Source organism: Chanodichthys erythropterus, chromosome 6 (assembly GCF_024489055.1).
Source record: "Chanodichthys erythropterus isolate Z2021 chromosome 6, ASM2448905v1, whole genome shotgun sequence".
In the NCBI taxonomy this organism is placed as follows: domain Eukaryota; kingdom Metazoa; phylum Chordata; class Actinopteri; order Cypriniformes; family Xenocyprididae; genus Chanodichthys; species Chanodichthys erythropterus.
This window is the reverse complement of record NC_090226.1, coordinates 1371402-1383754: the sequence shown is the minus strand read 5'-3', so window position 1 is coordinate 1383754 and position 12353 is coordinate 1371402. Positions and strand designations below refer to the sequence as shown.

Below are 12353 nucleotides of genomic sequence, written 5' to 3'. Positions count from 1 at the left end.
CAATTCTGACTTTAAAACTCAATTCTGACTTTATAACTGGCAATTGCGACTTTATAATGCGTAATTCTGACTTTAAAACTCAATTCTGACTTTGTAATTCGCAATTCTGACTTTAAAACTCGTAATTCTGACTTTAAAACTCAATTCTGACTTTAAAACTCGCAATTCTGACTTTAAAACTCAATTCTGACTTCATAACTCACAATTCTGACTTTAAAACCGGCAATTCCAACTTTATAACGCGCAATTCTGACTTTATAACTCAATTCCGACTTTAAAACTGGCAATTTTGACTTTATAACTGGCAATTCTGACTTTATAACTCGCAATTCTGACTTTATGGGCCCTATAATACACCCGGCGCAATGCGACGCAAGGCGCAGCGCAAGTGTGTTTGCTAGTTTGCGTCCGGCGCCGTTCGCGTTTTCCCGTTCAGCGCCACGTCCTTAAATTAGTAAATGCATTTGCGCCAGTTAGTGCGCCCATGGGCGTGCTGGTCTAAAAAAGAGGTGTGTTCAGCCGCATTGCTATTTTAAGGAGCTGAAAATAGACTGCGCCATAGACCAACTCAAACCTGGTCTAAAGTCTAAAGTCAATGGAGCAATATTTTTTTGTTAGAGCGCGTTGGTAGAAACTGCACCTCTGGGCGCGTCCACAGTGCGCGTTGACTTTGCTTATTACACACAGGGATACGCATCACACAAATATGCCAAATATTAAAAACAAAAGGATTACAGTGTAAAAGAAAATTATTGTGTAGGCTACATAAATATAAAAATGTAATGATGAATAGTCATTGTGTGTATTAGAATTAGGATACCTATTTTCAATTCAGCCTATTACTACTTATAATGATGAACGAAACTGGCTAATTAATTGAATAATCGTGCCAATACACACACATATTAACTGACTGATCGCGCGGAGCTATTTGAAAGCCTGCATCCAACGACTGAAAGATTGACTGGCCACTTAACAGGTAATTTCAGCAAAACATCACTCGTTGAACTCCTCAGTTGAATCGGTGTGTTTAATAAGTCAGTGTATTTTATAATGTTATATGTTATATAATATATAATTATATAATATATATAATGTTATGTCCTGCTTGTCCCGTAGATGATCTGCTCGCACGCTTTAACTTCGTGCACGAGCAGATCAGTTTCTTCGCTTGAAAAGCGTTCAGCTTTTCCGCCAACAAATTCCGGCATGTAAATATCAATCCGCCATGGCGCGAGCGCATCTCGCTCTTAAAGGGAATGGGAGATGACACTCTGATTGGTTTATTGAACGTTACGCCCATTACTCATTGAGAGAATAGGGACAACCCATTTCAAAAATGCGCCCCGGCGCACGGACCGTTTTTCCGTCGTTAAAATAGCAAAAGTGGATTTGGACACGCCCTGAGTGCACCTGCGCCGTGCGCTTCACACTTTGCGTTTAGATCACAATTCAGACTTTAAAACTCAATTCCGATTTTATAACGTGCAATTTTGACTTTATATCTCGCAATTCTGACTTTAAAACTCAATTCTGACCTTAAAACTCAATTCTGACTTTAAAACTCAATTCTGACTTTGTAATTCGCAATTCTGACTTTAAAACTCAATTCTGACTTTAAAACTCGCAATTCTGACTTTAAAACTCAATTCTGACTTTGTAATTCGCAATTCTGACTTTAAAACTCAATTCTGACTTTATAACTGGCAATTGCGACTTTATAATGCGTAATTCTGACTTTAAAACTCAATTCTGACCTTAAAACTCAATTCTGACTTTAAAACTCAATTCTGACTTTGTAATTCGCAATTCTGACTTTAAAACTCAATTCTGACTTTAAAACTCGCAATTCTGACTTTAAAACTCAATTCTGACTTTGTAATTCGCAATTCTGACTTTAAAACTCAATTCTGACTTTATAACTGGCAATTGCGACTTTATAATGCGTAATTCTGACTTTATAACTGGCAATTGCGACTTAATAATGCGTAATTCTGACTTTAAAACTCAATTCTGACTTCATAACTCGCAATTCTGACTTTAAAACTCGTAATTCTGACTTTAAAACTCAATTCTGACTTTAAAACTCGCAATTCTGACTTTAAAACTCAATTCCGACTTTATAACTGGCAATTGCGACTTTAAAACTCGCTATTCTGACTTTAAAACTCAATTCCGACTTTATAACTGGCAATTGCGACTTTATAATGCGTAATTCTGACTTTAAAACTCAATTCTGACCTTAAAACTCAATTCTGACTTTAAAACTCAATTCTGACTTTGTAATTCGCAATTCTGACTTTAAAACTCAATTCTGACTTTAAAACTCGCAATTCTGACCTTAAAACTCAATTCCGACTTTATAACTCACAATTCTGACTTTAAAACTCAATTCTGACTTTGTAATTCGCAATTCTGACTTTAAAACTCGCAATTCTGACTTTAAAACTCAATTCTGACTTTATAACTGGCAATTGCGACTTTATAATGCGTAATTCTGACTTTAAAACTCAATTCTGACTTCATAACTCGCAATTCTGACTTTAAAACTCGCAATTCTGACTTTAAAACTCAATTCTGACTTTGTAATTCGCAATTCTGACTTTAAAACTCAATTCTGACTTTAAAACTCGCAATTCTGACTTTAAAACTCAATTCTGACTTTATAACTGGCAATTGCGACTTTATAATGCGTAATTCTGACTTTAAAACTCAATTCTGACTTCATAACTCGCAATTCTGACTTTAAAACTCGCAATTCTGACTTTAAAACTCAATTCTGACTTTGTAATTCGCAATTCTGACTTTAAAACTCAATTCTGACTTTAAAACTCGCAATTCTGACTTTAAAACTCAATTCTGACTTTAAAACTCGCAATTCTGACTTTAAAACTCAATTCTGACTTTATAACTGGCAATTGCGACTTTATAATGCGTAATTCTGACTTTAAAACTCAATTCTGACTTTGTAATTCGCAATTCTGACTTTAAAACTCGTAATTCTGACTTTAAAACTCAATTCTGACTTTAAAACTCGCAATTCTGACTTTAAAACTCAATTCTGACTTCATAACTCACAATTCTGACTTTAAAACCGGCAATTCCAACTTTATAACGCGCAATTCTGACTTTATAACTCAATTCCGACTTTAAAACTGGCAATTTTGACTTTATAACTGGCAATTCTGACTTTATAACTCGCAATTCTGACTTTATGGGCCCTATAATACACCCGGCGCAATGCGACGCAAGGCGCAGCGCAAGTGTGTTTGCTAGTTTGCGTCCGGCGCCGTTCGCGTTTTCCCGTTCAGCGCCACGTCCTTAAATTAGTAAATGCATTTGCGCCAGTTAGTGCGCCCATGGGCGTGCTGGTCTAAAAAAGAGGTGTGTTCAGCCGCATTGCTATTTTAAGGAGCTGAAAATAGACTGCGCCATAGACCAACTCAAACCTGGTCTAAAGTCTAAAGTCAATGGAGCAATATTTTTTTGTTAGAGCGCGTTGGTAGAAACTGCACCTCTGGGCGCGTCCACAGTGCGCGTTGACTTTGCTTATTACACACAGGGATACGCATCACACAAATATGCCAAATATTAAAAACAAAAGGATTACAGTGTAAAAGAAAATTATTGTGTAGGCTACATAAATATAAAAATGTAATGATGAATAGTCATTGTGTGTATTAGAATTAGGATACCTATTTTCAATTCAGCCTATTACTACTTATAATGATGAACGAAACTGGCTAATTAATTGAATAATCGTGCCAATACACACACATATTAACTGACTGATCGCGCGGAGCTATTTGAAAGCCTGCATCCAACGACTGAAAGATTGACTGGCCACTTAACAGGTAATTTCAGCAAAACATCACTCGTTGAACTCCTCAGTTGAATCAGTGTGTTTAATAAGTCAGTGTATTTTATAATGTTATATGTTATATAATATATAATTATATAATATATATAATGTTATGTCCTGCTTGTCCCGTAGATGATCTGCTCGCACGCTTTAACTTCGTGCACGAGCAGATCAGTTTCTTCGCTTGAAAAGCGTTCAGCTTTTCCGCCAACAAATTCCGGCATGTAAATATCAATCCGCCATGGCGCGAGCGCATCTCGCTCTTAAAGGGAATGGGAGATGACACTCTGATTGGTTTATTGAACGTTACGCCCATTACTCATTGAGAGAATAGGGACAACCCATTTCAAAAATGCGCCCCGGCGCACGGACCGTTTTTCCGTCGTTAAAATAGCAAAAGTGGATTTGGACACGCCCTGAGTGCACCTGCGCCGTGCGCTTCACACTTTGCGTTTAGATCACAATTCAGACTTTAAAACTCAATTCCGATTTTATAACGTGCAATTTTGACTTTATATCTCGCAATTCTGACTTTAAAACTCAATTCCGACTTTAAAACGAGCAATTAGGAGAAAAAAAAAGTCAGAATTGTGAGATAAAAGTTGCAATTACCCTTTTTATTTCATGGCGGAAACAAGCTTCCATACCTTTTTTTTTTTGCTAGCTGCAAAACTGTATTTTTTAAAGTTAGAAAACAAAGATGGTTTTCATGAGATTCACTCGATGAGTAACATAAAAGAGTTTAATGATTAAACATAATGGTATATAAAACAGGATCATGCAGGCTAATAAACTTATGATAAACATAAAAGGACAAAAGTAACAAGTAAACAAAGTGTATGAATAAAAAAAAATGATTGAATCTGAATTTGTAATTGTGCATATTTAAAAAACAAAACAAAACAAACAAAAAAAACATTAGAAAGCAAGAATAAGATCCTATAAATGTAAAAAGCAAAGTCTTTCAGAGTCTGTTCAGCAGCTGAGCTACATGAACTGATTACAGATTAAATTGTACCTTTCACCTCTGCCAAAACCTGCTTTTCAGGAACACTAGCTAGTGTGTCTCAGCCTCACACACTCAATCAAAGGAAACAATCAGTCAGAATGACACGAGCCCTTCTGTTGACTCGGGCCCCTCGGGCGGTGGAAATGGACCTTTCTCACGCGAGCCTGTGAATGTGGGCGGATCTACAACATTCTCCTTCCTGCAATACAGCATAAATACTCTCTCTGTGAGTGTGTGTGTGTCTTTCTGCAAATCTGAAGCTCACAGCGAGCACCAGGACAAAAAACATGAGTCAAACAACACCTGTGAGTGAAATGAAGTCCAGGATGGAGGAAGCGGCGAAGATGAAGGATGAAGACAAGCTTTATAAGCGAGAGGGAATCCTTTACTCCTCCATTCTCAGCCCACCGGAGACCCTGGACAAGTTAAAAGACCTGGAGGCGAGAGAGGACGACCTCATCTTGGTGGCGTACCCTAAATGTGGTGAGTGAAACCATCTGTTTGCTTTACCAGCTATAGTGAAACTCTGGGCAAAGGCTGTAAGTGGAGTCGGGTTACAGGTTAGTTACATAACTTTCTCTTGTCAGGTTGTCAGGAATTTCCTCTAGTAAACTTTCCAGCTCTAACAGTTTGTTTTTGGGCTCTACTAGAGCAGGTTGATTATTTTCCTCATATTCTCCATTGTTGCAGCTCCTCTTTTCCCAGTCTGTCAGTAACGCTCTGTTTAGTTCCTGTCTCTATGAAGCCCCTCCTTCTGAAAAGCACAATGTGCTCTGATTGGTCGGCTGGAGCAGTGTGTTGTGATTGGTGTTTGGGAAATGTCCCGCCCCTTACCTTAACCACCAGTTTCAACACACTACTAACTAACTCAACCAGGCCCCGCCCCTTTATTTTGCATATGCATTATTTAAATGAGGGATATTGTGACGTGTTCGTTCCCGGAAGAAACCTCAAGACTACAGTGAAGTTCAGAAACACTGACAGTGATGTATAGAATAACTCCCGCTGAAGGGACTCAAACAGCAACATTACACACTAAAGAACTTAGAAAACAGCAGAAAAGGTCCACATCACGGAACCTGATGCTCTGCAGTTGCACTCATTACGTAATAATGAGCGAGTTCTGCTCAATGTCAACATGACTGCAATTCTGGACACTGAAGACTGAAGCAATTCTGTACTTTTGTGAAAATTACACACTTGTGTAAACCAGTGGACTGAACTAAATTTATAGTAGAATTGGTCTTTATTAACATTGCAATGAATGTGGCCATTTACATCATGTGGTTTTACAAACAATTCGCCCCAAACATTGCACAAGAATGATTTTACAAATTCAATTGTTGCTATTCATTTAATGTGAGAATTTATAGTACTTAAGAAAGGTTTTATACTTTCATTTTGCTTGCGTTTCATGAATGAAAATAAAAAATTACTGTTTAAAAGTTTGGGGTTTGGAAAACCCAAAAGTTTTTGGAGAGAAATTAATACTTTTATTCATGAAGGACGCATTAAATTGCTCAAAAATGGCAGTAAAGACATTTATAATGTTACAAAAACTTTCTAATTAAGATAAAGGCTGTTCTTTTGAACTTTCTATTCTTAAACAAATCCTGAAAAACAATTGTACACAACTTATAATAATCATAAATGTTTCTTGAGCAGCAAATCATCATATTAGAATGATTTCTGAAGGATCATGTGACACTGAAGACTGAAAATTCAGCTTTGATCACTGAAATAAATTATATTTTAAAATATATTAACATAGAAAACAGCAGATTTTTTTATAAAACATATATATATATATATATATATATATATATATACACACGAACATATACACACATATACATACAGCTATGGAAAAAATTAAGAGACAACTCAAATTTCAGAAATCAATGTTAAGTGGTCTCTTAATTTTTTCCATAGCTGTATATATATATATACATATACATATATAATATATATATATATACATATATACATATATACATATATATTATATATATATATATATATATACAAACATATATACATATATACATACACATACACACACACACATATATATATATCATAATATAAATAAATTATATATTTTTTTTTTTTCTTCAAAAGAGTTCAACTCTTTCTTTCTCTCCACTAAATCTGCTTGTAATCGATCTCTAACAGGGTTTAACTGGATGGTTGCAGTCTTGCGTAAAATCGTGAACGCTTCCACTGGGAAAAATGAGAAACCGCCCGAGAGGCCTCCTCTGGTTGAGTTTTTACCTCCAGATGTCCAAGAGGTCAGTTACAGCACAAACAATCTGGGAATGTTTAGCCAAAAACATCCCAGCACGTATAATTTTACAGTTTCACACTGTTTGTCTTACAGAAACTGGCTGAAATGCCCCCGCGGAGGCTTCTGGGAACTCATCTACACCCTGACAACATGCCTGCCTCTTTCTTTACTAAGAAACCAAAGGTCAGGAGCAATCAGTGCACTTTGAATCACATTACAGAGGTCACATGACACTAGCAGATACCAAACTCACCTGGTTTTATACTGTACTCTACTCTACTATTTTCAGATTCTGGTGGTGTTCAGAAACCCAAAAGACACCCTTGTCTCATACTTCCATTTCATGAACAAAAACCCGGTTCTGCCCAGCGCTGAGCCATGGGACAAGTTCTTCTCTGACTTCATGGCTGGTGAAGGTGAGAAAAACACTGAACCATGAAAGTTAAATATCATTTAAATGAAAACGGACTGAAGTCACACGGTTATTTGTGTCTCCTCTTCAGTTGCCTGGGGCTCTTATTTCGATCACGCTCTCGCCTGGGAGAAACGCCTAGACGACCCAAACGTGATGATCGTGACTTATGAGGAACTGAAACAGGTATAATTCTGTTCGTTTTAAAAGTCAACATGAAACGGTTCGCAGTTTTATTTCCATAATGGGATGTTAAACAAATATTTCTGATTATGAAGACTTAATTGAGCACAGGATTAGTTGTTTATTAAGAATAGGGGTGCAAAGGGGCAGAAACCTGACAAATTTTGGAAATATTCCAATTTGGAAACTTAACAGGAATTTATGGGAATTAATTGGAAATTTTGGGAAATTTATATAAAATGTATCATATAAAAACAAATATAAACATTTTGTTGAAATAACAGTTATTTTTCACATTTAATTAATTCTAATTTAGTAAATATGTAAAATAAATATTTTTTAATTGCAGCATTTGTTATGCGTTATGTATTTCAGTGTCACATGATCCTTCAGAAATCATTCTAATATGCCGATTTTATACTCCGTTATTATCAATATTTTTTTTGGAACCTGTAACACTATTTTCAGAATTCACTGATTAATAAAAAGTTAAAAAGAACAATTTATTCAAAATAGAAATCTTTTCTAACAATATCAGTTTTTATCAATTTCACACTAATAGAGTTTATTTCTTTCAAAAAAAATACGAATTACTGACCCCAAAATTTTGAACGGTAGAGTATATTGTTACAATAGATTTCTTTTTTAAATAAATGCTGTTCCTTAACTTTTTATTCATCAAAGAATCCTGGAAAAAGTAACACAGGTTATAAAAACTATTAAGCAGCACGACTGTTTCCGACATTGATAATTGAGTATCAAATTAGCATGTTAGAATGATTTCTGAAGGATCATGTGACACTGAACTCTAAAAAAATGCTGGGTTAAAAACAACTCAAGTTGGTTTGAAAATGGACAAACCCAGAGATTGGGTTGTTTTAACCCAACTGTTGGGTTTAATGTTCGCCTAACCTGCTGGGTAGTTTTATTTAACCCAACTATTGTTTGAAAATGATTATATGGCTGACTTAAAATGAATCTAAAATGAAATTAAAATGTTCATTTATTAAACATATTAATACATGTTAATTTTCAAGATATTTTGGGTTCATTTTAAGTAAGCAATACTGTAATTTTTAAACAATAGTTGAGTTAAGTAAAACTACCCAGCAGGTTGGGCAAACATTTAACCCAACAGTTGGGTTAAAACAACCCAATCTCTGGGTTTGTCCATTTTCAAACCAACTTGGGTTGTTTTTAACCCAGCATTTTTTAGAGTGTGAAGACTGGAGTAATGATGCTGAAAATGCAGCTTTGCATCACAGAAATAAATTATATTTTTATGTATATCAAAATAGAAAACCATTATTTTAAATTGTAGTTATGTTTCACAATATTACTGTTTTTTCTGTATTTTTGATCAAATGTGCATGTTATGGACTGGGGGAATGCACAGAGCATGCAGGGGCTTTTAACCAAAATTATGCTGCAAAATGTTTTACATTTAAGTACCCTGTTATAGGCTAACCTGCGATTTTGCAAATTCCCTGTTTATTTTCATTAATTCCCATATATTCCTGTTAATTCCCATGGAAAGTATCCAGCTTTGAAAATTCCTGGAATTTTGCCAAAGACTTTTACCAGTCCGAGGTTGAAACATCCAAGACTTTTCTGCTGTTCATGTAGAACTTACCAGAAGGTGTGAAGAAAGTCTCGGAGTTCTTCAACCTTCCACTGACAGACGAGCAGGTCAGCGGCATCGCTGGAGAAAGTACGTTCAACGCCATGTTGGAAAACTCCCAGAAATCTCACGGCAATTTCGGCAACATCTTCTTCAGGAAAGGTAAAAGATGGATTTCAGATCTAACTAACTCAGATGTTTCTCCTTAAATTCCTCAGGTATAGAATATAGAGATATAAACATGTTTGCAGAGATCATTTGATCTTTTGAGAATGTGATGAGAAATGTTTGAATTCACATTGATTATTGAGTAGAAACATTTATACCTCAATATTTCTCAATTTCTCATTTCTCTCTGAAAAGAATCTCTTATTTAATTAATCGTTTAATTAATTGTTAAAATGTTATTTTATTAAATTTACAAAAACATTATTCATTGAAGAGCAGGGAGTGATTTCTTTGTCTTTTGTAGTTTGATTAACATTAAAAACACAGGAATATTAGGCTGCTGTCACTTTAAGACTAATGCACGGATCCAATATACTGATACACATACGTTCTTTCCCTACCATAACCGACTACATTTACTCGGATACTCACAAAACTTTATGAATTTGTCCGTTTTAGTGGTTAGCAGAGAAGACTAGTAATACGATTAATGTCTCTCTGAAATGAATCTCTTATTTACATCATGTTTACACTTTGTTGGTTATAATGAAAGGATTTCTTTGTGATTTTCCTGTCACATGTCTTGAACAGGTGAGGTGGGCGACTGGAAGAATCATTTTTCCGATGTCCAGAGTAAACAGATGGATGAGCTCTTCCAAACCAAACTAGCTGGAACAAAACTTGGAGCCAGACTGAAGTATGACCTTTACTGCCAGTAAATGTGAAGACACGGCGAGGACCGATGGATGAAGACACAGTTTATTTCACAGGGATTCACGAGAGCAGCTGTTTAATTGTTTTCATGTTTTGATACATTCCATTGTTTACAACAAGCAAAAAAAAAAAACTCACTCTGTCATTAAACCTCATGATTTGTATTTACTAACATTTATTAAAGATGTCAACACTTTTATTCTCTGTCAGAAAATTCAATTGCAAATGTTCACCAGTGGTCGGCGCAACAGTTCAGTGAGAAACACAATCAACCCATAATGATGTTAAACTGCTCTGATGGCTCACGGACAGCAGGGAAAATAATGCCAAATGCAGATAATAAAATGCAACCAACCGTATAACGGTGCATAGTTAGACCAGCAGAACAAATATGATTATCCCCTTTCAAAAGGGAGCAAAAAACACTTATATTTTTTGTTGTTGATGTCAAAGGTTGTGTCTCAATTCTTAATTCTTGATTCCAATTTCAATACCACGGCTAAAACTGCTTATGTAAATTTCAAAGATTATTAAAAGACAAGTAAATATTCATTAATAAAAAGTAGAAATAATTAAACTACAAGCAACACAAATAAATAAATACAGTAGAACAAGGATAAAATAATCAGTGCTTTTTAGGTTTTTCAGATACAGAAATTGAATAATCAAATGTAAAATAACACTGCAAATAATCTTCACTGTACAAAATAAAATTTAAATTTACAAAAACATTATTCATTGAAGAGCAGGGAGTGATTTCTTTGTCTTTTGTAGTTTGATTAACATTAAAAACACAGGAATATTAGGCTGCTGTCACTTTAAGACTAATGCATGGATCCAATATACTGATACACATACGTTCTTTCTCTACCATAACCGACTACATTTACTCGGATACTCACAAAACTCGGGCATTTTGAGATAAATGTGTGTGAATTTGTCCGTTTTAGTGGTTAGCAGAGAAGACTAGTAATACGATTAACGTAAATCAAATGTTTAGGGAAATAAATACAGAAAAAACATTGATTCATGGCTTTTGAGAATCGATATCAATATTTTTTTTTTTTGCCCAGCCCTTTCTTGCATAGGTCATATTTTTTTCTAGGGCTGATTAAAATAATTAAAATCAAAACAAAACATTCATTCATTCATTAACATGTGGTGACAGTGACAGATGCAAAAAAAAAAAAAAAAAAAAAAAAAAAAATAAATAATAAAAAAAAATAAAAAAAAATCAATATTACGATTTTTCAAGAAATCACAGGAAAATGAGCGAGGAGGAGAAAGAGAGTCTATTTCACTTTTCCACGAGGAGACAGCGCATGAAGCGACACCTGAGGCTTCCCTTTCATCACTGGACTGTAGACGTCCACGACACAAATTGGCACAATGCCAAAAGATTTTGTCTCATTATAACAGCGGAAACAACTTAAAATACTTAAAATCATTTATGGTCATACAGATAAAAGTAAGACATCATTCCAAACTGTAAAGGGTTTGTGTACACACACACAATAAAAACAAAACATTGTGCTTTTGCAAAATAAAGAAAACAAGCAGGATGACGCTTTCTGCCGTCAGTTTCCTTTCCAGGAAGTTTGTGGAGCGCATCACAAAAATGAATCGAAACTCAGCGTATAGGCGTGCCATCTGAACTTTAGTTTTGGGTTGGTGCATTGATCATCTCTTCTTCTTCAGCTGTTTTTCCTGTTGTGGCTGTTTGCAAACAGCGTTGCATTACCACACACGCCCCCTTCTGGATTGGAGTGTGGATTGCCTCTGAATGACTGTATTCATCATCTGACCGTATGCACTGAACCGTGATGAATACATGTACCCAGCGCTGCGTTAAGCCTTCACGGGGCCCTGGGCAAACGAACGCAAAGCCGATTCGACCGATTCGACTCTGGCTTTGGAATTTCAGAATGGTCAAAGCATCATTTCAGATGCGATGTGTCCGAAGATTATTCTAGTTGATTATTCTGTCACAGACTTTTTTAATGCACGTTTTATTCCTAATAAATGTACTATTAGTTTCTTCTCTAAGTATGTTTTCACCACGTTTTATGTGCATTTTATTTCGTTGAATTAAAAGTA

The 12353-nt window shown here is 35.4% G+C and overlaps 1 protein-coding gene across 1 annotated transcript; it reads left to right on the top strand.

Moving 5' to 3' along the window:
* Positions 1-5091: 5091 nt before the first annotated feature.
* sult6b1 (sulfotransferase family, cytosolic, 6b, member 1) lies at positions 5092-11490 on the top strand. Its single transcript, XM_067387047.1, has 7 exons — positions 5092-5354; positions 7047-7162; positions 7252-7341; positions 7448-7574; positions 7662-7756; positions 9380-9536; positions 10134-11490. The coding sequence occupies exons 1-7, from the start codon at positions 5159-5161 to the stop codon at positions 10259-10261; spliced, it is 909 nt and encodes a 302-aa protein (XP_067243148.1). The 5' UTR covers positions 5092-5158; the 3' UTR covers positions 10262-11490.
* The last annotated feature ends 863 nt before the right edge of the window (positions 11491-12353 follow it).

Excerpts from the sequence above, each read along its gene's own strand:
- sult6b1 (XM_067387047.1), top strand. The coding sequence starts at position 5,159 with ATGAGTCAAACAACACCTGTGAGTGAAATGAAGTCCAGGATGGAGGAA. Across the intron at positions 7,163-7,251 it reads TACCTCCAGATGTCCAAGAG|AAACTGGCTGAAATGCCCCC; the intron begins GTCAGTTACAGC and ends TTTGTCTTACAG. Across the intron at positions 9,537-10,133 it reads CAACATCTTCTTCAGGAAAG|GTGAGGTGGGCGACTGGAAG; the intron begins GTAAAAGATGGA and ends TGTCTTGAACAG.